Source organism: Mirounga leonina, unplaced genomic scaffold (assembly GCF_011800145.1).
Source record: "Mirounga leonina isolate KUSES-001 unplaced genomic scaffold, KU_Mleo_1.0 Mir_54, whole genome shotgun sequence".
In the NCBI taxonomy this organism is placed as follows: domain Eukaryota; kingdom Metazoa; phylum Chordata; class Mammalia; order Carnivora; family Phocidae; genus Mirounga; species Mirounga leonina.
Window position 1 is genome coordinate 10,587,657 of NW_023270812.1, and position 25,488 is coordinate 10,613,144.

General features: G+C 45.3%; 1 protein-coding gene across 7 annotated transcripts in view; it reads left to right on the plus strand.

Moving 5' to 3' along the window:
• The window catches only part of LOC118001767 (afadin-like), a 100,885-nt gene that overhangs the window by 56,724 nt on the left and 18,673 nt on the right, over positions 1–25,488 (plus strand). For all 7 annotated transcript variants that reach the window (XM_034991901.1, XM_034991904.1, XM_034991907.1 and 4 more), the window contains 8 exons: positions 1,823–1,926; positions 4,435–4,521; positions 19,338–19,403; positions 19,616–19,689; positions 20,117–20,235; positions 21,649–21,843; positions 22,496–22,587; positions 22,925–23,110. In XM_034991901.1, coding sequence (XP_034847792.1) covers positions 1,823–1,926; positions 4,435–4,521; positions 19,338–19,403; positions 19,616–19,689; positions 20,117–20,235; positions 21,649–21,843; positions 22,496–22,587; positions 22,925–23,110 — 923 coding nt within the window. The remainder of the gene's footprint in view (positions 1–1,822; positions 1,927–4,434; positions 4,522–19,337; positions 19,404–19,615; positions 19,690–20,116; positions 20,236–21,648; positions 21,844–22,495; positions 22,588–22,924; positions 23,111–25,488) is intronic.

Below are 25,488 nucleotides of genomic sequence, written 5' to 3' on the forward strand. Positions count from 1 at the left end.
CCCCTCAGCACCTGCAGTCCTGGGGGGCAGGCTCCCCCTACTCAGCACCTGCAGTCCGGGGGGGTCAGGCTCCCCCTACCCCTCAGCACTTGCAGTCCCGGGGCGGGGGCAGGCTCCCCGTACCCCTCAGCACCTAACGTGGGGCCACTGGGCGTCGGGTGCTCAGCACCGAGTCCTTGTGAAGGCGCACATGGGAAGACTAACTTACTAGCATTTTTCAGATCTGTATGTGTGATTTGCGGTGTGCACACAGCTGTCAGTTTTGTAATGTGTGCCATCGAGGAGAGGCTGGCCAAGTTGGGAAGAGTGAGCTCTTGCCTTGTTGGTGAAGTTTACTCTGTGACTTCCCCTGCGGGTCCCCTGAATGATTGATTTCAGGACGTATGTGCTATTTCATCATGGTCTTGGCGTCCCCACATTATTCCATATGTGTCAGATGGTAACACAGCCTATTACAGAGGTGCCTTTACAAGACTTACAAAGAACTGGGTGTTTTCTTGTATGACATCAGTGTTTTTAATTCTTCACGCTCAGTTCTTTGTAAGCCAAATAAAGAAGTACTATGTGTTCTCGATTTATGCTCCTTTTGTTTTGTCCTGTAACATAGTCGTGTGAGAGAAGGCTATAAAACCAGCACAGACTCATACCTGATCGGAGATGCATTCCTTCACCTAAGAGAGCAGAAAATGTCTGTCTGATGTGTGATCCAGCCTTGACATTTGAAAAAAATAAGAAAATAATAAAAATTGTTCATTTCAAAATCGTGATAATCACAGTCCCCTCAAGTGGGGAAAAGAGAAGTTGTAGGTTGTATTTTAATGAAAATGGGTTGAAACAGTGATTTAAAAAAAAAAACATACTCTAAGTTTATATCTTTATTTTAACTGGTTTTGTGACGTCTCCTTTTCCCCTTACTGCAAAAAACCTCGTAAGTGCCCCCAAATAATGGGCAGCCTCCCCTCACTGGTGGACTCCTAGAGTGGGAGAGTGGTGCCCAGTCCCAGTCCTGAGGACTAGCTGAGGCTGTGTCTGCTGGCGAGAGCGGTCAGTGTGACGTCGGGCACGTCCTGTGCTCTGCGTGGTTGTTTGGCTGCTAATACTAGTAAGACCAGACTGCTTTGGAGAACATTTAAGAATTGTGCAAGGCCTGTGTGATACGACTTTGTCAAGAAATTCCCGAGAAACACAGAATAAGATCTGACAAAATGAAGAGTGACGTGTTATGAATCAAAAGGCTTAGTTCTGTACAGATGTCATTTCTTCATGATGGGAATGTCATAGATACTCTTTAAAACATTATAAAATGATTCTGCAATTTATTTGTGTGAAATTTAAGTGGCTAGTAAGGAAATTTGGACAGAGTCATGAGAAGGGGTCCATCCTCCAGGTCAGAGTCCTGCCTGAAAACCGTAGAGCCCAGGCTGTGACATTGTGGGCAGATGTGGGCACTGGTGGCGGTTCTGGTCTCCGCTGTGCAAGGCATTCTGGGTGCTGTTGAGCGCTTGGTCAGCAAGGAAGAAGTTACCATGCAATTCAGTGATTTCTCACAGAAGTAAGGAGAGAAGTTCTTTAAAAAAAAAAAGAAGGGGAGACCAATTTCACTTTTCAGCTTGCTGTTGAATTCCATTGGACGAAAACAAATAATGATTTTAAATGTCTGATAGTTCAGTTTTGAGAGGGAATGAATGTATGTAGAGTAGGAAAAAATAATGTCATCTTTAGATATTAAGCAATTGACACATGATGCTGCTTCCCTTCTTGAAGATTATGTGGCTGACATGCTGTGCTTTTCAGTTTTATAATTTGCTTGTTTTCTCCTCAGGATTTTGCAGGTTAATTCCTCATGCACGCTCACCAGGTACTTGGACAATATATTTTGAGGGTGCAGATTACGAGAGCCATCTTCTGCGTGAGAACACGGAGCTGGTAAGTATTGTGAGGGTGACAGGCGGAGTACAGACTAACCTGTATTCCTTACAGTTTGAAAATGTAACGTAAACTCCTTCTTTGATTATAGTGAGCATTGTTGTGACAAAAATATTTTAAAATCACCTTTAAACACTAATTTTATTTTTAAAAAATCTGAAACCATGATTCTAGACCGTGTCTGTACACTTTTGTCCATAAACAAATAGTATTTTTTAAAATAAAGAATATTTCTACCCACATCTATTTTTTTTTTAAAGATTTTATTTATTTATTTGACAGAGAAAGACACAGCGAGAGAGGGAACACAAATGAGGAGTGGGAGAGGGAGAAGCAGACTCCCCGCCGAGCAGGGAGCCCGATGCGGGACTTGATCCCGGGACTCCAGGATCATGACCTGAGCTGAAGGCAGTTGCTTAATGAACTGAGCCACCCAGGCACTCCTCTACCCACAGCTATTACCAGCCTTAATATTAATACATATTTTTTAAAAGATATTAATACAATAGCCTTACGACTTTTATTAGAAAATGTTTTTCTAGGGGCACCTGGGTGGCCTCAGTTGGTTAAGCGGCTGCCTTCCTCATGATTTCTGGGTCCTGGGATCAAGTCCCACAGTGCGCTCCCTGCTCAGCAGGGTGTCTGCTTCTCCTTCTCCCTCCGCCCCTCCCCCTGCTCTCTCTCTCAAATAAATAAAAATTTAAAAAAAAATTTTTTCTCTGGTAGAAATATTTTCACCTTATAGTTGGTTCTACCTTGTTTTAAATACGTATCAAATCACTTGCTGATATTTTGTATCTTCTGGAAGAGAAGTCAATCCTAGTATTTGCTAGCTTCATACATTTTATGGAAAATTCTGCTTTGCCTCCCACAGAGAGTTTTAAACAACAGAGAATGTTTCCCTGTGCCCTAGAACATGACAGCAGACACAGTTGTCCTGTATGACATAGACTGCCATATCTCCGATTAATAGAAACAGATGAAATTTTCCCTTTTCGAACTTTGTTATTGAGTTTCATTTAAATATCTTTCTATAATTGCCGTTTTCATCTTTAAGCCACTTAAGGGTTTGAAGGAGCGAAGAGATGTGACCGTACTTTTGTTGAGGTTCCTATGGGTCAGGGTCAGTGTGTTATGTGTGATTGATTGCATGTGGCCACTTACTCATCTGTCCACTGATTCTCAGAAGGCATGGAATTGTCTAGCACGCCTGACCCGCCAAGATTTAGAGATTCTGGTGTGTGAAAACAGCCAGATACCTTCTGAAGCTTCAGAGACTTCCTGTACCACCCTCAAATATCAACCAGTAGTCAGTCAAAACTGTGTGCCTATTATATACCTAATTTCTAAGAAAACATGGTTTGTGTAAGGTGGCAATACTTAAAGCATGTAATATGTGTTTTGTATATCAAATTCCAAGTAATTATTTGTGATGACTAAGTAGCCTGCTTTAGACCAGAGTGTGTGTCCTGCCATCTCCAGCAGCTGAGTTAGTGGACGGTAGCTCCGTCCCATCGGAGAGCCGATGTCGTGTGTCCACTGACACACCGACAGTGTGCCTCTCACGCTTTCTCTCGGCCTCGCGAGCTTTTTGCCGCATCCCGAGTGATAGCAGTTCCCAACTCCCATATTTTATAGGACAGCAAGTCCCTTCGTAGATGGGATCACGCCTTCTTCATCTTCCTAGTGTATTCAGAGATCCTTCAGGAGCTTTCAAGTCTTAATCTAAAAGAAAAAAAAATTGTAATGTCACCTAATCTTGCTTGTTTTCCTTAAAGCGTTTTCTCACTGACCTTGGTTCTAACTTAACAACCCACATGTATAATTACCACTTGTTGGCAATGTGCCTTCGTACTTAACGTATCTGATTAAATTATCCCTCATTGTGTATGTGCTGGTAATTTTCCTCTGTAATTTTGTTTATTCTTTGGGTGAGGTGTGACGTGTCTAACATGTAGCCTCAGTGGGCAGTTCCTCATTTGCTTAGGGGTCAGTTTGAGAACTGACCTCCGCCCCTGAGCCGTGACTTTATTACCCAAAGTACTTGGAACGGTGGTGCCCACATCATGGGGTGGCCTGACCTCAGATGGCGCCTGCATTCTCCCAAGAGACAGATGTGTGATCATCTTTGTTATGACTCTTTTGCTGACCTCCCCATAGATGGTGGAAAATAGGTTTACATTTCTTCTTTAAAAAACACCTAGTAATTTATTTTGAAAGGTGGTAAAGTAACAATTTCATTTCATTTCTATGATTGGGTTTTTCCAATCTGATAGTAATGGAAGTGTAGTTTTGTTTTCTAAATTAAGTTCTTTAACGTTTCAATAGCATTTATGACTAGTTTCATCTTCGAGGCTCTTGAGTCGAGAGTATTGATCCTTTTCCCGGGTTACTCCATAAGCAGTATCTGTAATCCTTGCTCGTTGTCTGTTCCATTTACCACATGACTGTCTAAGCTAGAAACACTTCATTTCAGCCATAAAATAAACCTTTGTTTTCGTCCTTCAGGCTCAGCCTCTGAGGAAAGAACCTGAAATAATCACTGTGACTCTTAAAAAGCAAAATGGGATGGGCCTCAGCATCGTTGCAGCAAAGGTAGGGCACCGTGGGTGATGTGAGCTGTCACACTCCATTCCTGGACCTTGACTCAGTCAGCGCTCGGCCGAGTGTGTGGGAGCCCTTTGCTGCCTGAGGACGAAGTGCGCCTACACTTCTGTTTCTCTTGGGGGTCGGTGGTGTTACATGAAAGAGGCCACGGCGCTCAGGCCCAGGCAACGGAGGGACGGCGTCCTGCTCTGAACACAGGAGCCGTAGAGAGTGTGACCTTGATGTGGAGCCAGGGGTGCTCCTGAGGAGCAGGCGGTCAGAACTTGAGCCACAGAAGAGGATCCCTTAGCCTGAGATGGGAGCTAGGTCTCGCACATGCTGGGAGCGGGCACCGGACGTCTTCTCAGGTGCTAGTACGTGGACGCGTCCCCGCACACTGGTTACCCCGGCGGCCTGCTGCCTCCCCTGTCTAGGCACTCTCTTCCAGGGGGTGTGCCGTGGGGCCTAGGAGGTTGCACCCTTCCCCTGGGCTGCACGTGGGCCCGCTCCGTACCGAGTGCCGCAGACCCACTTGCAGGGTGTTGGGAATGAAGTGCGTCCCAGCTAGCCTCAGAGTGAGTAGTTGGGGACAAGTAGGGATGGCACGAAGCCGGGTACAGCTAAGGGAGAGTGGAGTGAGGGAAGTGGTGCTCAAGTGATTCTGGAAACTCCTGATTGACGGCTGAGGGGTCTGCACTGTGTCTTGTAGACCCCACAGAGAAAGGAAAGGGCCATGATGGAACTGGCATTTCAGGAAGCTGTGTCTGGGAAGGGCGTGGTGTGTAGGATGACTGGAGGAACCTGGGACCGCAGGTGGGATTCCAGGTGGGAATCGGCTGGCGGAGGCGAGCCTTTGTCAGGTGTGGACTCAGTAGTCTGCTTCTGAAGCGCCAGGTTCTGTGGGGTTGCCCGAGATGGGCCAGAGGGTAGGTCCAGAGCCTGTTGGCCCAGCTCGTAGTCCAGAGTCCCTTACTCCTGATAAGGCTCATGCTGGTGTGCCATATTTCCAGACTATTCTAACTTAATGGACCCAGAACTCAAAACTTTGGAAGTTGTGAATAAGAAGGTATTAGATGTGGACTATTTTCTCTGCTTACCAACTGAATCAAATGCTCATTTTTAGGGGAAAAAAAAATATCAGGATGAAAAATTACCTTGCCACACTCAGATACACAGGAAGACTTTAGCCTGTGTGTTTCCTATTATGTGTTTATGTATATGGATCTTCTTTCCAGTATTCATCTTACTTGGGATTTGAAGTACTAACTTGTGGGATGGCAGGGCCACCGTTCATCAGCACCTCCATCCTTTTCAGCTTAGAAAGTTATGCTCTCTCTCGGTACAGAAAAACCTGTTTTCTGAAGATTGAAGTCTGATTTACGTAAGCGTCTTTGATCCTTTCCTGTAACGTGTAAAGGCATGGTATACAAAGTGAGGCTGCATGCGGGCCCCTGCGGCCCCCTCTGGCCTCTGTTCTTGCCGGGCGGCCAGGTGTCAGTGGGTGGTTAGGACAAGGAGGTGGGCTGAAGTCACAGTCACGCCTGGATTCATTTACCTACGCCTGTGGGTGAGAGGTAGAAGGGAGGGCACTGGCCCCAGGCCTCCGTCCTCCCCAGGAATGGTTCCTGCTAAGGATCAGATGGCAGGCAGTGGGGAGAGTCCTCTCACTGCCAGGAAGGGTCCCTCCACCTCCAGTCTATAGACTGGAGCAGGGGAAGGAGTGAGAAAGCAGTGAGTGAGCCTAGAGGACAAGACCTCAGCTGAGGCCCCGTTAGCAGGTCTCTGTGTGGAGGTGCTTGGGCCAGGACCAGTGAGGACAGCTGGCCCGCCTGGCCTTTGCCCACCACCGTGGCTGCTGGCCACGTGGCTGTGCTTCTGTCCTGGTGGTGGTTCCCTGCACTTGCTCACTTCTTCCACTCCCACCTGTGCTGACCTCCACCCCCTCTGAGCTCCTGTGCCTTCTGTGTGCGTCTGCATTCACGCGAGGAAGCGTGGGGAAAATGGTGTTCTCCCTCCAGTCAGTAGGAGGTACTTCGTCATGAAAACAGAAATGACTCTGGAATCCTCGCTCTTACAGAAGTGTTTGTGACTTGTGCTAAGAAATCGTGGTAGCACAGTGACTGATTTCCGTTAGCCTCGCGTCAGTTGGGAACACGCAGGATTTAGCTTCCGGTTGTGTAGTAGTCTTAAGAGGTCTTTTGTTCCTTTCACTAATAATAGAGTAACAAACTCAATGTGAAAGTAGTAGCTAATTGTTAGGGTGCTGTTTATTCCAGTAGAGAATACCAAGTGCCTGCTGTGTAAAAATAAAGTATAATTTTCACTTTTTAACTTTGAAGTCTCTAGGTTTCTGTTGGTGGTGTTTTTTATACTGACACATTAAAAAAAAAAAAAAAAAGATTTGTAGATAAAATTGGAAAATACCAGCGTTAGCATTTCTAATTGGGATATAGGATTATAGAATTGGGGCTTCATGGGGACTAGGAGCAACACAGGAAGTTAGGTAGAAACCTTACTGCCCGAAGCTGAGACGGAGAGCGCGGCGCCTGAGTCGCGTCTACGGCAGACCGGCTGTAGCTGGTTTCTGAAAGCAGCCCGCTCGCCTTCCTGCCAGCTTCCCATGTGGCGCCTGCCGCAGGCCTCCCCTCAGAGCCCGAGAACCCAGGACAGGGGGCACCTGCTCAGTGTCTTCCGCAGGCCTGCTCCTTCCTTTTCTAAACTGGGAAGGTGGCACCCTCGCCAACATTTCAGGGATTTCCACACTGTTTTTGTTTCTGGTCTTTTTAAATACTTTCCACAGTGAAAGTATAAATTTAGAAGCAGAAGAAATTTTTTGAAAAGAGATTCCAGGGCGCCTGGGTGGCTCAGTCATTGAGCGCCTGCCTTCGGCTCGGGTCATGGTCCCAGGGTCCTGGGATCGAGCCCCGCATCGGGCTCCCTGCTCGGCGGGAAGCCTGCTTCTCCCTCTCCCACTCCCCCTGCTTGTGTTCCCTCTCTCGCTGTGTCTCTCTCTGTCAAATAAATAAATAAAATCTTTAAAAAAAAAAAAGATTTAATGCTAAGGTGGTTAATTCATCAGCTTATTAAACAATAGATTTAATAAAAGTAAGTATGCACCTGGCTCTCATTGTTGTTTCTCCCACCGAGAATATCTTTATCGGTACATACACCCTTGGTCATTTGAGGTGTGAGGCAGAAATAAGTAGGGGAGAGTGAATGACATCAGAGGTCATTATCCAGGGGTATTTATTGAATGTCTAAATGCCCGTGGAGAGTGGAGATAGTGAAGGCCTTCTTGAGGAAATGCCTTCAGCAGCAACTTGCAGGGTGCGCACGTGTTAGCCAGGTAGAGGGTGGTGGGCAGAGAACTTGAGAAGAGGGGCCGCGGGCAAAGGCGCAGCCATGTGGCTGCAGCACAGCAGCGGGGGGCAGGCCTTCCGAGGTGCGTCTGGGAGACGGGGCGCTGGGACCGCGGCTCGCACAGCAGAGTCGGCGCGCTTCTCCTGCGAGGGGCGGGGTGGCAAGTGTTCTCTGCTTTGTGGGCCTTGCGGCCTCTGCTGCGGCCACAGGGCGGCGGCCAGTGCGGGAGGGCGGCTGTGCGGTCTTGACGGGGTTGTGAATGTTAGTATCGGCCAGAGAAGTAGCCGTTGAAGGGTTTCAGATAAAGGTGCGACAGGATCAGAGTGGGGTTTTGAAAGTTTATTGTTGGTCCTTCAGAGAGCACGGGTTCGAGGGGCTCAGGAGTGCAGGCAGAGCTGCAGTGGGGGTAAGCCACCAGCAGTTTGCTGATGGAAAGTGCCGGAGGCGCCGGCCCAGGAAGCGGCCGCGGAGGCAGGTGGTTGGCCGGCCGGAGGAGGGGTAGAGCCGTCGTTGAGGTCGGGCCCTCGGTCTTGCTGCTGGAGTATCGTAGGTGCCGATGCATGTTTGCGGAACAACAGCTTTCCGTGTGATGGATGAACTGGCTATGGTGGGTGGAAGAGAGAAGTAGCAGGTTGCACCGTGCTTCTGTGCTCAGCGTGGGGCATCTGGAAGTGGCATGCACTGAAAAGTGGGGCTGGGGCAGGGAGAGAGTCAGGTGTTCAGTTTGCGCAGGCTACCTTGGAGATCTGGGACGCCGGTCTCGCTAGGGGAGTGAGGATATTGTGGAGCAGACAGAATTTGGATGTCAGCACACCGACAGATGCTCTAGAGAAAGTAACTCAAAGAATACGGTCTGTTAAGTGCACAGTGTGCCCCTCGAAGACAGGAACAGGGCGTTTATGCCTGCTCTTGAGACAGGAGTCTCGAAGTTCCCCAGTGCTTCACGTAACCTGTTTTTCTCCGACTTCTTTGTAATGTCTTTGGTACTAGAAAAGGAACATTCAGCAATAAAAATCAGAAGTCATTTAATTTACACGCATTGCTAAAGCAGCGCCGTGAGGCTGATACATCGCATAGGTCTGCATCACTTATAACAGTAGAAAGAGATTTGTTTTCGGGATTTCAAGAATGTGTTTTAAGTGCCAGGCCAGCCGGCGCACGGTGGGGGGGGTCAGCACGATTGGGAGCTGTCACTTCGCTCTTGCCAGGGCTCAGCTTGCTTCCTCTGCTGGTCCGATGCCACGGGATCTGCATGTGCACCTCACAGCCTGGAGCCCCGAGCAGATCACGCTGGACAAGCCGCGCTGGCCGCACGGTGCCGTCTGTCATCTTGCTCTCTCCTTGCTGCCGTGTGGTTGGCAAAGAAGAACCTGGAGGCCCCAGGAACTCCTACTGGTGTCTGTGTAGTTTGTGTTTTCTTTAGGCTGTTGTGGTCTTTGTATCTGGCCTAGTCTTTTTTTGATTTTTTTCCTAATTAGTGTGTGGCTAGCTGCTGTGAGCCTGGATGATGTTTTGATGTTAAGCTCCCTGACGCCCCTTCCACAATGCGGTTCAGTTTTATGAAATCCAGATGATTTGGAACAGTATGTGTGTGCAGTTTACTTTTTTAAAACATTGCTTTTGGGGAAGTTTAGTATGCTCCTTCTTACTCATCTGTGGGACAACACGATGCTTCCTGTTTAATTTGGATTTTTAAAATACAAACAATTCCCTCTTTATTTTCCTAGCTCTTTTTAAAGTTTAATAAAGTACCAAGTGAAGGCAAGTCAGAGCTGACTGGTTACGTAAGAGTCTGAGCGCGGCACTCGCTGCAGCCCGTGCTGATAAATGCCGCTCGGTGTCCTAATGTCCAGCTCGGAGCTGTGCGGATCCGGGTCCTCAAAGACCAGCTCTGTTGGTTGCTGTGGAAAACTGAGGGAAGCAGACAGTTGTTTTTTTCCTCAGTTCGAGAAGTTGCTGTAGTCCTGAGATCAGAATGTGGTTCTCTGTTGTCGGAAGAACAGGATCGGCGGTGAGTTTCTTGAGGGTGCTGTTGTGGACGTGGATGTTCTTGGGCAAACTCTTAACTGTGATCCTTCCAGAACGCTGCTGCTTCCATTAGAACTTGTTTAAACCTGCCAATAACTAACTTGCTCATGAAGCAACCGTTTACTGTAGCTTGTAATTACACACCCAGGATTTTGTTGCTCTGTATTTTAATGTTGCACATTCTTAAGGTTCATAAAAATAAAAGGTTCCTATATCCTTTTTGCACATACACACGAAAAAAACCCCATAAATGTACTCCTGCTGATCATAATATGGTGAAGATTGCTTAAAGTAATGCTGAGTGCCGTTGTAGAGCTTGCTGAGAAACAGGAGCGCCGTAACTTCCTGTGGATGCGTTAGGTAGCTTTTACTGTCTCTAAAACCCATTTTTGCTGAAAGTGAACCTAAAAGTGACCATCTTAAAGGTACTTAGGATATTTTACTATTTTATTTAAAAATGAACAGTTGAATAGTGTCTTAAAGGTGTTCTAGTTTGTACTTTTAGACTATATACTAATTTTAAGTTTTTAAATTTTAATTAGCTTAAAACACAAGAAAGATCCCTATGCCTTAGGAGAAGATGAAAACAGTGTTTATTAATATACCACCTTCTCGCTGTTTGAAGAGTAAATTCCTGACATGAACTACAATTAAGTCCTTTGAAGAATTTGAGACCTTCGTTCTCACATTCTTTAATCACATTCTTTATGTCCTTATTGTGACCACATGGGAAAAACCTAGTCAAAAAGATGAAGTCAGGAAATTTTGGTTCCGTTTTAAAATCAGTTTCAAGGTACCCAGTGCGACTGCAGAATTTCTTCCGTGGAAGTGTCAGAAATAATTTTCCATTAAGTTGTATGAAGTGACTAGTGCCCTCCATGGCTAGTGTTCGTGAATTTGGAAATAATGTTTTATATTTTTGTTTTAAAAGCAAAATAGTAAATTATATAAAAGAATAACTTTTTACCTATTTTATAATAACAGTCTAAGCGCTAATTTCTTGGATTGATGGAATTACTGGATTTTATTATAGTATTAACGTAATAGAAACATTAAATGTTAATGCTCTAAAGCAGAACAATTTCACATGATAGGACACACGGTAAGAAATGATCTTTATGTGGCTTAGTGGGTGCAGGGGATCGGTTGTGGATCATCCCAGTCTGAGGAAGGTCCAGACTGCCTCAGCCTCGCCCACTTGCTCTCAGCCAAGGCTTGGGAGTCAGGCCTCACCCCTGCACGAGGCACACCTGCATGAGCAGTGGACAGAAGCCAGGAGCTCGCCTGTATTGGTCTCAGTTCTTTCATTCCCAGACCACTCTGAGATCTCGGGAAAGCCCTCCACCTTTGCCGTCGTGCAGTGCGCACCGCGGGCCTCCTGCAGCCCATCTGAGACACCCAACTTAAGAGTCCCCTATTTAGGTCATTTCCTTCATTTTAAAAAGAAGGAAAGGACAGATGGGATGTGTTTTGTTTTTTGTGTTTTTTTTTTTTAAGATTTTATTTATTTATTTGACAGAGACAGCGAGAGAGGGAACACAAGCAGGGGGAGTGGGAGAGGGAGAAGCAGACGCCCCGCCGAGCAGGGAGCCCAATGCGGGGCTCTATCCCAGGACCCTGGGATCATGACCTGAGCTGAAGGCAGATGCTTAATGACTGAGCCACCCAGGCGCCCCTGGGATATGTTTTGTGTTCTCTGCAGAGGGTAAGCCATGAACAGAGCTGCACCTGGAGGCTGGTTCACAGAAACCAAGCGTAGACCCCTTTACGGCATCCCACCTGTCTGGTGCTCATGCTTGCATGAGCTTGCCACCTAGCTCATGCTTGCAGCGCTGTTGAGGGTGGAATGTGTATCAAGAACGAGTTTTACAATTGATTGTTTCAGAATTAAGGTAATTCCTACCAAGAAGAGAGAGCTCTTCAGTGTTTTTAAAACCCTATTCTCAATTTTAATAGTTTACGAATCGGAACTCCTTGTCTGATGAGAAACAAAGCCGCTTTCAGACCCTGAGAAAGGAGCACGTGGGCAGAGCGCTGTACCGAACATCCTGATGAGTTTTAAATGCTGCTGGGCTCTCAGGTCCTCCCAGCCCACTGTTGTTCTGGAACCTTCAGTAAAGAGCCCAGACTGGGTCTCTAGCCCTGGAAACAATAGGCTTGACTCTCTGCTGGCGTATCTTCCTTCCTCCTCCTGCTGCCTTTTTTTTTTTTTTTTTGGGTTGTGTGCTAATGATGTTTTTATGCTGTTAGTCATACATACTCCCCCACACACTCAGCTGGTCACTGGGCGTTCGAGGAGTAGGTTCCTCTGACTGGGTTTCTGTGCCCGAGGTGAGAGGACCTCACCCTCCGTCTTCCCGAAGGTGCGCCAGCAAGAGCCGGGACCAGCTGTCTGGGTGCGGCCTTTTGCCTGTAGCCGGTCCTCAAGCCGCACGTAAGCAGCTAAGCCACGGGCGCGTCTCGTCGAGTTCTAGGGAATGTATGGCGCGCGTAGCTGCTGAGTTCTTTCTGCCTCAATCTTTGTATTTGGGAACCTTTTCTGTTAACTTACTGCCATTCTTCTTCTGCCCTTTTCCACACAGAAACCCCAGTACCCCAGTATATTTCTGCTAAACCTCTCCTCTCTCTGCCCTGCCCTCCTCTTCCTCAGTGATCCCACCTCCCTCTCCAACCCCTCCTTTCCCTTTGAAAGGAAAGACAAGCAGATTCAAGGTGCACTAAGATCACACATGTGATCTCTGTTATTTCATTTTAACTGCTTTTCTAAGGACTGAGGATCTAGCTCTTTGCGTTTCATTTGCACGGCCTGGCTGGGGCATATTTGGTCCCCATTCTCTACTCTCTAGGAGTCGGGAGTGATGTTGGAGAGCACAGACACCAAAAAAGGGCAGCTCTGGCACTGGAACACCGTGTTACTCTCAAAGTGTCTTTGGAAGGGAAAATGTGGCTTTGATACTTAAAAATTTACTTCTCAGTAGTTTAATTAAATTCCAAAACTGTACTTAGTCATTCATAATTCCTGGTGCCTTTGAAATATATAACTGCTTTCCAGGAGACCCTTAAAAAGGAGTTTGAGGGGCGCCTGGGTTTCCTCCTTCTCCCTCTCCCTCTGCCACTCCCCCTACTTGTGCTTGCACACTCTCTCTCTCTCAAATAAATAAATAAAATCTTAAAAAATAAGAAAAAAAAGAATTTGATTTGTTAAATGGGGAATGGATAAATCTGAATGTTTCTGATTAATCTTTTAATTTTACAAATAAAAGACTAAGAATACAGAAATATCTTCAAATACCAGCTTAGGTAGTAGCTTTAAACAAGTAATCCTTAAAATTATTTAGCCTTTCCATTTTAATGATTATGGTTACTCTTCTCATGGTTGGAAATCAGGGTGCATAATGTTATTTATGATATATATTATATTGTGATAAAGTCTTGTTTTTACCCAGTTATCTGTGTAATTATAAATTTATTGCTAGTACCTGTGGTTACTAATAACATATAGTATGAAAAGTCTGTAGTTTTAGAATAATGTTGTCCAATAGAATGTGTGAGTCACAAAGGTAATTTTAAATGTTCTATTAGCTGCATTAAAAAAAAGCCCTGAAATTAATTTTAATAATGTATTTTATTTTACACAGTATATCCAAAATGTTATTGATTCCAGCATGTAGTGAATGTAAGTCATTAGTGATATATTTAGATTCTTTTTTCCATACAAAGCTCTGATATCTGTGTATGTTGTATACTTAGTACACATTTCGGTTTGGACTAGCCACATTCCCACATTCTGAGTGCTCAGTAAAGCCACGTGTGGTCTCTGGCCACCATACCGGACAGCACAGTCTTCATAGTATCTAATGCCATTGCACCAACATTTGGTTAATGTTTACATAGCTCATATTTACATTCTTTTACTGACAGATAATGTTACATTGGTATGTAGCAGCAAAAACTTCCTGGACCCCATTTTCCTTTCTTAATTGGAAAAGGAATGGACTTGGGGCGCCTGGGTGGCTCAGTCAGTTAAGTGTCTGCTTTCGGCTCGGGTCATGATCCCAGAGTCCTGGGATCGAGCCCCACGTCAGGCTCCCTGCTTGAAGGGGAATCTGCTTCTCCCTCTCCTTCTGCCCCTCCCCTCCCTTCGTGCGCTCTCTCTCAAATAAGTAAATAAAACCTTTTAAAAAAAGAAAAGGAATGGACTTGCCGTACAAAGTTCAGTCTTCCTAGGCTAGGTTAGTGTGTGCATTATTATTCAGAAATAAGACATAAGTGGCTTAATGCTTCTGAAATAATTTTGCTTTATACAGTTTTTATCATCGTGTATAATTTTATTTTTATTCAGATGAAGTGGGGCAGGTAGTGAGAGCTTCGTAAAGTTAAGGAGTTATTGCCGCCTGACGGGTGGCAAGTTTGCCTCGGTGCTGAGCTGTTCCCAGTCCAAGTGGCATTAGCAGGGAGGAAGCAGCACCTATATGCTCCTCTGTCCAACCTGTCAAGGTGGACATTCCAGACCAGGGCTGCTGCAGCCAGGTGGAAACATTGGGTCCCCTTGGAGTTGGCCAGAGATTGTGGTGTTCTGGGTTGAAAGTAACTACCCATGTTGATTTTATGTATATACACACATATGTGTATGTGTGTGTATAGTTAGAAAATTCCTTAGACTTCTGGGGTGCTTGGGTGGCTCAGTCGGTTAAGCGTCCACCTTCAGCTCAGGTCATGATCTCGGGGTCCTGGGATCAAGCCCCAAGTCAGGCTCCCTGCTCAGCGGAGAGTCTCCTTCCCCTCTCTCTTTGCTGCTCCCCCTGCTCGTGCTCGCTCTCTCTCTGTCAAACAAATAACATCTTTAAAAATAAATTCCTTAGACTTCTTTGATTTCTGAGTATCCATCTGTAGATTTGTTTTTCTAAAATAATAACCAGTGGAACTGGTCATTTCTCTGTACAACAATTGTACTGCAGTTTTTTATGTCCAGTTTATAACAGTGAGCTGCATGTGAAGTATAGATAGGATTCAAATAAGCAGAGGTGGGAGGGGGCCAGAATGGGAGGATGGAAGGGAGTTCCAGTGGAGTAGATCTGCTAAAGGGACCATGTCTCCAGGAGAAGGTTAAAGGTTAGCAGAATGGCAACATGTTTACAGAAATGTAAGCAGTGGGTCTGTTAAATAAAGAGTATTTCTAGGTAAGTAGTGCAAGGTTGAGACCACATTAGTAAGATTCAGATGCTAACCAAAGCTTGGATACCTCTTTAGAATATTCTAGATCCACATTCTTCACTTGTGTATCACCCTCCCCCAAGAGTATTTTTTTTTTTATGTATTTCATCATGCACCGTCAGTGACTTAATTATTAAGTCTGTTTTTATGACCAACCTTAAAAGGACCTTTTAGAAGCCTACTGGGTCTTTGCAATTGAGATCTCTAAGAATCATTGTCTGTAATTCCTCAGATGAAGATCTCCTTTTCTGAGTAGCAGATACACTGATAAATTGAACTTGGAATTAACGTGATTGTAGCTTAGAACTTAGATAAATTCCCATCGTCCATTACCCAGCAACAGTAATGGAAGATCGCTTCTTTGGAAACAGTATGTGTGGTGCCGTAGTCAGAAATGCTTAGGGCTCCTCCTTGTTAAACTAGGAACGTTCCAGTGTTACCAGCTCGGTCTGTGTCAGCTGCGTCAGCTGCTTCCTAACCCACGAATATGATACCGATGTACTCATTCAGTGGATTCTGGCCTGCCTCGTGTCAGGGTTTGAGAGGACGCTGTCGACCACACGGTAGGAGGAGAGGAGGCAGCAACCAGGGAAAGCGGGCGGGGAGAGCCGTCTGTGCTGTCAGCTGGAATACAGGACAGAGCAGCTGTTCCAGGAACATAGCACATAGGTGAGAGAGAGCTTGTATCCATCCTGAGGTTGGGAAGGTATGTGGCTTGGTGAATAGTGGTAGGTGAGCCCAGGAATCGAATGACGAAAGCGTTTTGGCAGACAGATTGCATCAGACGTTTTGTGTGCAAAGTACAACGTAAACAAAGGCAGGAACATGGAAACAGGATGGAATGGGGGCACGTGAAGGAGCATCTGGATCAGGCCGAGCGTGTGGTGAGAGGGGCGAGAACCTGACCTCGGGTTCGGGGGGCGTGGTGCTGTGCACAGGCGGGCAGCTGCGCTGGTCTTGGGTCAGGAGCCCCGTGGGGCGTGCTTCAGGAAGGGGTTCCTGCGGCAGGTGGCACGGAGGGGACCAGCAGGACAGTGACAAGGAGGGCTTGGTCAGGACTGTTGGGAGATTTATGCTGGAAACTTCTGCCTGTATTTAAAGATGTGACGGTCATGATTCTGTCCAGTATCTATATTACATGATCAGTTTTACTTGAATATTTGAACGTAGACTTCATAAACCTCACATCGCATGTCAGATCCTAAACTGCCTCTCGAAAGGTGCTACGGGGTTTCCAGTAATTTACATAGTACTTGCAGTTCGTACAGAGTCTCCCACATGGAAGCCTGGATCAGTTGTCTAAAATGGAATGTGGGGCCTGGTAGCTCCCCTCAGGGGTGTGATTCCTGGTCTGAACGAGAGGCTGAAGGCAGAAAGGGGTATTGCAGTGGAGCTTCCTCCGTTCATGCTGAGTGTGGAACTCCCCTTCCCAGAGTGAGAATTGTGACAAAGGAGCAACAGAGGCTGTGTGAGCAGGGCCTTGACGGAGGGAGAAGCAACGGTTTTTTTCTCTTGTTCTTTTATCATTCCATTTTGTGATTTTTAGAAAGACAGAGTCCTCTTACAGTTTGTCTAAATAAATGTTATTTGTTTCATTATTAATAATTTTTCTTATAAAGAGTACCAGCAATGGGGGGGGAGGTCTTGGTTTATTGTTTTGAAATGTATATATTTTGGGGGGCACCTGGGTGGTTCCATCCGTGAAGCGTCTGCCTTCAGCTCAGGTCATGATCTCAGGGTCCTGGGATCGAGTCCCGCATCGGGCTCCCCACTGGGAGCCTGCTTCTCCCTCTGCCTCTGACTCTGTGTGCTGCTTCCCCTGCTTATGCTCTCTCTCTGTGTCAAATAACTAAAATCTTTTTAAAAATTTAAAAATTTTTATAAAAATGTATGTATTTGGTATTTTATTATTTATATCACTGTTACTAAAAATATGCTATTAGTATTACTAGTAAACATTTTTCTTTTCAAAGATGGTAGTAATTAAGCATCTTCTTAAAAGGACAGTTTTTACGGTCTATACTACATCATGAAGATGTAAGTGCCCACCCATTCACACTAAAACTGTATCCTGAAATGCTGTGAACATTGCTTTGCTCTCGGTCAGACACAGAACACAGGAAACAGGTAGTTATGCTTAGAACCTTTGAGAAACAATCTGGCCTCAGGTATTAGCTGTAAGGAAATACCCTGGAGCATTTGCAGAAAAGGAAAAGAAGGGGATTTTCAGTGCCCCAGCCAAAATTATTAGACAGCTACAGGGAAGACTACTGTGGAATATAAGCTTCATGAGGGCAGGGGTGTTTGTCTGCTTTGTTCACGGATGTGTGTACAGAGCTTAGGATAGTATAAGGAAGCATTCAGTGAATATTTGTTGAAGGAGTAAAATTGTCATTTAAATAGCTGAGTTGTTGAATTAAGCAGTCAATCGCAGATTACATAAAAGTATGGAATATATTGGGGAAAAATCATTTAAGTAGATGACATGAGAAGGAATACCCTATGTCATATAACAGATGGGGTCGGGGTGGGGCCGGCTTAGAAGTAATTCCCCCGATTGCATGTTAGGTCGCTAGGTTCAGGGAAACCCAGGATTGGCCTGGGCGAAGTCAGGTAAAAGGTGTATCTATTGCTCTATTTCTCTCTCGCTAAGTGACATGCTAAAATTCAGGAAGTTGCCATTTATTGAGTGCCTACTGTATGTATTTTTTATTGTGGAATTTCAAACTTAAAGTACAAGCTTTGCCAACTGTCTCAGTGCTGTGTCGGTGGGGGGGGTGGGGGGGCGGGGAGCAGAAGGACCAGGCAGAGGTGTCAGCTTGCACTTGGTTATCCTGTTGTACTGGAAGTGCTGGATGATTTGTAAGGGGCATGCGTCTGTCTGTCTGGTAGGCAGTCGGGTGTCTGGGGCTGGGCAGGAGATGTGCAGCGAGGGGATATGGTACAGACAGACACCGAGGAACATTTGGAGGTGAACAGATGGGAAAACCTAGACCGGAGGGTGGGGAGCTGCAAAAGAGAGGGCTTGATTTTTTGCCTTGTGTAGAACTTCTATAAACTCAGCCCGCAGGTAATGTAACCACACGAAACTTGAAACACACGGTTTCCCAAAATTGAGTTGTTTTGTTAAATTGAGACATCCTATGCCATTTTCGTAATGAGATACGTAATAGATGGTTTTAGGCTCATGAAACCGTGGCATGCTACATGCCGGATTTTCCCTGAGGGGAGAGCTCCCCAGTCAGGCTGTAGTCTCCAAACTGGCTCTCTTAGCGAAAAGGAGGAATGAAGAGTTTTCCAGTGGAAATTATGTACTTCCAGAGTGTTGTAGAACATTTGTTTCAATTAAGTCATTTATTGAAATCACTGTATCTACAACTCTCTGGGATACCTTGTATATTCTTTATTTATGACCCAGTACTTCATAACTATTGAAATTACCCTGAGCTAAGACCCGTACCCTTGGTTGTGGAACATGGGCAGTGCTCTCCAGGTGAGATTTCACACATGCGATTGCTTCCTGCGGTCATCCCAGTAAGTTATCCATAATGGATTTTTATGTTCTGGTTGGAATGTCCAAGTAGAATGTTGGGGATTCTGTACAAGAGTTGTATGTGTTCTTGAAACCTGTTTCACAGAAGCTGCTTGTCCTGATGTGCATTCCGTGTGGATCGGGGCTCCTAGCTCCATATTCATCTAGAGTTAGAATACATGATCCTTCAGTTGAAACGATGCACAGGATTTTCTGCAGAATCCTCCCTTACTACCTAAGTCCCCCTTCCTGGATGCCACAAGAAGTTTTTTCTTAAGTTTTAAAGTACAGCTTTGGAAATAATAAGGGGATATAGGCAAATATTGGAATATAAAAATACTATAGTAAATTGCTTTTGTATCTAAGTGATTAATAGTATATGTCATGAGGGTAGTTTTAACTCACTTAAACTTAGCCATCTCATCAACTGGTTTATTAATAATCGATTTTTCCAGAGTAAGTACTCTTTGATTTAGGAAGATAAAATAGGTACATTTCCTGTTCGTTCCTTTATATTTACCAAATAGAGTGTTAATTTTATTAGTACTAATTTTCATGTAAAAGCAAGAACCAGGACTTTTGTTGCAATTATCTATGTACTAGTTTTATTTTTTTTATTTTTGTTTTATTTTACTGAGTATTGTATTTTTTACTGTGTATTTTCAAGCAGTGTTGCCTTGTTTTTGTTTAGGGTGCTGGCCAAGATAAACTTGGAATCTATGTCAAGTCTGTTGTAAAAGGAGGTGCTGCTGATGGGGTTAGTGTCATTTTTAAAGATGTAAGTTTTCAGTATGTCCTAGTCAGCAAATGACCTGCTATGACCCACTGGTAATGTGTTGTTATAAAACACCATGTAGACTGTTTGCTGAAAAAACAAATGTGAGCTTCCTTGCCATTGACTTTCCTCTTCCTCCTCTTGCCCTTGGCTGTCCCCACCGCCCAAAACACATGCCTTTTGGGTGTGCACAGGATGGACGCCTGGCTGCAGGAGACCAGCTCCTCAGTGTGGACGGACGAAGTCTGGTAGGACTCTCTCAAGAAAGGTATCATTTATGTATTTGTTTAAAGCTGCATATTAACGTGTTTAGGGATGTTTCACGTTTGGAATTAGAAGACAAAAAATAATGCTAAAAAGCTGTGCCCTTACTCTTCACCTTTTTAAATGTAAACCAGTGTATATGACACCTCATTTGTTAGCAGATTATAAATATGTATTTTGGTTTGGAGCAGTTTCTTTGAAGCTTAAAAAAAACATACTCTTGGCACGTCCTGGGAATGTCTGAGTATCATCTTACCGTTCTTAATATGACAATAGGAGATGCGTGCTTGGTTAATCTTTAAAGGAAGGGAATGGGCAGTAGGTATCTGTCTGAAGGTCAGAACTGTTACTCAAAATAGCCGTCGGTTGCTCTGGTCACAGGCTGTCGTCGTGACATTTTCTTTATGTTTGTGCTACTCTCCTTTTCCTAGGGCGGCAGAACTCATGACAAGAACAAGTTCTGTGGTAACACTAGAAGTGGCAAAGCAGGGAGCAATTTATCACGGCCTCGCCACCCTGCTCAATCAGCCGTCCCCAATGATGCAAAGAAGTAAGAGCTCATTGTGGAGAATCGCATGCCGTCTCTTCCTTTGACCGCTGCCAGTAATAGCTGGCTTGTATTGATCACTTACCGCGTGCCAGGCATTTTACTGTCCTGACCTTATCTTCGTAGCCACAAAAACCCTAGACTAGGTGCTACTGCTTTCACCATCCCAGCTGGGGATGCAGGCACTTCGGCAAGATGCCCGGGATAAGTAGCCAAGGGCAGCGTTCAGTGTCTGACCACGTGGTGATGCACTATCTTCCCGCCCTCCCGGAACCCCCATGGGACTGGCTGGCTGCTGGAGGGTTTCCGTCCATCCTGCACTAGGCACTTAGTCGTAGTCAGCGGGTGATGCGGGGTAGAAAGTCTTCAAAGAACAAGCAGGATTCTCTACTGAAACAACGTATATGAGTGTGTGTATGAATAGTATATTCAGTCCTGTGTGTGCAGGACATGGTTATCCTGTTACATGTAGTTCACTTTAAATTAAAAGCTCAGTTATTCGGATGAAGTAACCTGTTGGTGGGAACCATGATTTTGTACCTACGTCAAAAATCTCAGAATAAAACCAATATAAATTTAAGGCTTTTTAAAAAGGATTAGTTCAGAAATCACAGAGGAAAACCCATTAGGACTCACATTATCTTTTTAAATCATTATATACTTTGCATTTACTTTGTTAACTTTGTGCACAGCCGCTCGGTCTGGCCTTGGCGGAGTTCCCTTCTTCATCAGTCAGTGATCCGGGAGCTTCCACCAAGTCCAGGACCTGAAGTCGACCTAAGGGTAACACAGCGACAGCAACCAAAGCTTCTGAGAACCTGGGCCTGCTGTTTACTGGAATAAACTGCGTATCTTCACACAACCATGTGTTGTAGTATAGACCTCAACTCAGCATATTTCTCACTTTTTTCAGGACGGTACCATATTGGTGGTCTGATGTCACAGCTTAGGGTCATTTCCGAGAAGCAAACCAGACCATGAGTTAGAAGTCAGAGGGAAGCTGTTAGAACAGAGAACACTGCGCACAGGGAGACGTGGAAGCCAGAAGTAGAGCGTGGACAGTCAGGCCAGCTGATGGCAGTGCCGGCTACTAAAAGGAGGAGTGTGTTTTAGAAAGTGAGGGAAGTATATCTTTTAAAAAGTTACTTTAGAAGTAGCCTTGTGACTTAACAGGTGGAGCTTATGAGAAAAGAAGGTTGGAAAGAGCACCTTTTCCCATCAGTGCCAGTTACGTGTTGCTTTTAAGGTTCTCGAGAAAGGTTTTACTCTTAGATTAAAAAAACTGCCTTATTTCTTCGCTAAAAATAAGGTCTTACAAAATTTTAAATATTTATAGATTCATCTCTCTTTAAAGACTAAATAGGGTGTTTAAAATCTTGAATAAATGAGGAGAGCCTGAATGCACTTTGATTTCAGTTTCAGATCGTCGTGGCTCAGGTAAACCCCGACCAAAGAGTGAAGGTTTTGAGCTCTACAATAATTCAGCTCCAAACGGGTCACCTGAGAGCCCTCAGCTGCCTTGGGCAGAATACAGCGAACCTAAGAAATTGCCAGGTGACGACAGACTGATGAAGAACCGGGCTGATCACCGCTCCAGCCCCAACGTGGCAAGTAAGAAGGGTCACTGTGCTTGTCCTTCCCTGGCCTGGACATGCTCAGTCACCGTCAGTGTTGGGGGGACACCCCGTGCTTGCTTAGTTATCAAAGCAGTAGGATTACCTGCCTATCCTGGCTAACAGAAATGTGCTTTTTTGTGAGAGATATCAAAAGTAATGTTCTTCCAATAGAAAATGAAAACGAGGTTAGAACACTTGGATTCAGTGGATGCTCTAGACGAGCCATTGATCCTGTCGCTAGCAGGAGTTGGCAGGCTGCCAGCAGGATCTCAGATGGTTTTTATACTTTTAAAGGGTTGTTAACAAGAAGAAGAATCAATAGAAGGATATACAACACATACAAAGTTTGCAGCACCTAAAATATTTATTGTCTGTCCCGTTGCCAGAAATGTTTGCCAGTCCCTGGTCTGTCGATGAAGCTTGGTAGCTCTGGGCTCTGATTATTCAGGAGAGAGGAGAGGGTGTGATGAGCCCTGATCTGTCCCGTGGCCTCCAGTGGTCTCTGCTGACTCCTCACTGGCAGTTTGAAGATGCGGGACACATGGTCACTGCCCTTAAAGAGCTTTTGTCACGTGACATGGAATAAACATTGTGATACTTGAAAAAAAAAAAACAAAACCTTGCTTTTCACTGTCTCTTTCCAACAGATCAGCCTCCTAGCCCTGGAGGGAAGAGTGCATATGCCCCCGGAACAACAGCTAAGATAACGTCTGTCTCCACCGGGAACCTCTGCACTGAGGTGTGAGAGTGAAGCGAACATCCTCACTACAGCCAAAACTCAGGCCTCCCGCAGAATCCCTAAACTGTCTCCTCGTGCATTTCTTCTGCACATCAGCAGTGTTTAGAATTCCTGGGGGCTTCTTCATTTTTAACATAATAAGGAAATTAGCTTTAAGTTAAGAAGTCAGGGCAAAATAAAAGGTTTTTCATTATTCTCCGTATAGGATCAAACACTTTTAATTTTTAACACAGTTTTAAATGTATCTACTATATTTTAAAACAGATCTTTGGAAATTAAATTAGTTTATGTACAAATTGCCAAAAGCTCACTTTTCTTTCTTCTTCCCATTTTACAGGAACAGACCCCTCCACCGAGACCTGAGGCCTACCCCATCCCCACTCAGACGTACACCAGAGAGTATTTCACCTTCCCAGCTTCCAAATCCCAGGACCGGATGGCTCCTCCTCAGAACCAGTGGCCAAATTACGAGGAGAAGCCACACATGCACGCAGACAGTAATCATTCCAGTATTGCAATTCAGGTTAGAGAGAAGGAGTCCATGAACATTCGCAGCCGTCAAAGATAAACCAGTTTGACAGGATAAAATCTGGATGATTTCAGAGATACAGTCGTTATTCTCTGTAGGACAGCACTGAGACTGATACCTTTTTTTTTCTTTCCTGGTTTCCTGGTTAACTGAGGAAGAGTGGATAGGAAGGAATACTAAATATGGAAAAGGAATGCTTTATTCCCTTGATATTTGATTAGTGAAGGGTTAGTAATATTACACCTTCATTACAGTTTGTGAGGCAGGATTCCTGATTCAAGGAGTGAGAAATGAGTGATGTGTGTTTTTCTTTGCACCAGAAGCTGTCCGGGCACTGGGATGCAGACATAACCGTGGTCCCCGCCAGTAAAACTAATGATGTGGTTAAGAAATGAGACAGATAAAGTCAGTATAGTGTAGTAAGTCCTGCTGGAGATCTGGGTCCCCACTGAGAGGCAGAGCTACCTTTCAGTCTCGGTGTGACTAGCACCCGGGCTCCCGCATTACATTACAGCTCTCTGAACAGAAGAGCTTTTCAGACCAAGTGAGAAGGCACAGAGATGTGCCGCTGAGCAGGAACCAGGCTCGGGGCAGGGGGCAGCGGCAGGCCTTTGCAGCCTGGAACCATACAGCAAGGGCTTGAAGTGATAAGCTGCAGAATTGGGGTTTTATCCAAGTTAGAGAGGGGAGCATCATTCTTGAGTCATTGAGCTGGGGAACATTATCAGATGTGTTTTTCTGTTTGGAAAGATAACGTTGCATTGTGGAAGACTGGGAGAAGAAATCAAACGTATGCGTAGAGATAGGCACAGTCTAGGATATGTAACAAATACGGATCCTAGATAGTGAATTCTGGATGTGGTGCTTTAGTTGAGGTGGTCGGAGGAGCCCAGGGATGGAGGCGCAGCTGAACTGAGCCGGGAAGGCCGGGAGAACAGAGGAGGGCTCACAGGCACGGGGAATGGCACGAGTAGCCGTGAGGAAGAGCCACATTCTCTGAGGGCAAGAAATTATCCTGAGGTCACAGATGTTGTCATCTTGTCCATGGGGCCCTCCTGCCTGTTTCCTAGGGAGGCCTGAGCACTCCCCCCCACCCCCCAAAATCTGTCTAGGACCATTGGATGTCTGGCTGGAGCTGGCAGAGAAGGTCTTCCTCCAGATTTCTCTTTCTTTTTTTTTTTTTTTTTTTTTTTTTTTTTTTTTTTTTTTTTTTTTTTTATTTATTTGAGACAGAGAGAATGAGATAGAGAGAGCACGAGAGGGAGGAGGGTTAGAGGGAGAAACAGACTCCCCGCCGAGCAGGGAGCCCGATGCGGGGCTCGATCCCGGGACTCCAGGATCATGACCTGAGCCGAAGGCAGTCGCTTAACCGACTGAGCCACCCAGGCGCCCCCAGATTTCTCTTTCACAGTGAAGTACTTGTGTGCCCTGCTTCCTCTAGCGTATTTTGTTAGCCCTTAGGAAAATCTCCTTCCCCTGGGTCATGAGCATCTACACGTCTTCTCCTGTTTGACGGGAATACCATTATTAAGCCTCTGGGTTCATAGTGTTATGTCTGCTGTTTGCTTCTGCCTCACCTCAGAGATAAATGAGCTAGAAGGGGAAGTCAGGATGCTGTGAGAGGTCAGCGTGTCGATGGGTTACTTATGTGGATCTTGACATGACTGAGCCTCAGGGTAGGACTTAGCAGGGGAGACATGGAGAAATGCAACAAGGGCACCAGGGGGCTCGTGAAGTCCGGAAGAGCAGGGCAGTGATCCAGGAGGCTCGGTGTGGCAGCAGAAGGAGAAGCTGGTGGAGAGTCTGAGGCGGGACCTCTGACATCTTGTATTTTAATAAAAGTATCTGTTCCTACAAATAGTAGGAAATTGAATGATACTGTTGACTTGAGCAACATCGGTTGAACTGCTCATGTCCAATTTTATGCCCATGTTTTTCAATACAGTGCTGTAAATGTATGTTCTCATCCTGATGGTTTTCTTAATGATGCCTTCTCTTCTGTAGTTGAGTGTATTGTAAGAATACAGTGTATAATAAGACATACCAAATACTTGGTGATCAACTGTTGATGTTTCCGTAAGGCTTCCAGTCAGCAGTAGGCTGTTAGTAGTTAAGTTTTGGGGAGTCAGAAGTTGCGTGTGGAGTTTTGACCACCCAGGGTTCGGTGCCCCTAACCCCCGCCTTGTTCGAGGGCCTGGACTCGGCCCAGCGAGCAGGAAACTGTTTCTGTGGGCACAGTACAGCCATAGCGAAACATGGGCAGTAAGTAAGTACTCCATTCTTCTCTCAGGCTGCTGTTTTCTTCAAGTGCTAGTTCATTTTTTTGTTGTTGGCTTATTTTTTAAGGAAAGGAAACAGCTTATTTTCCAGAT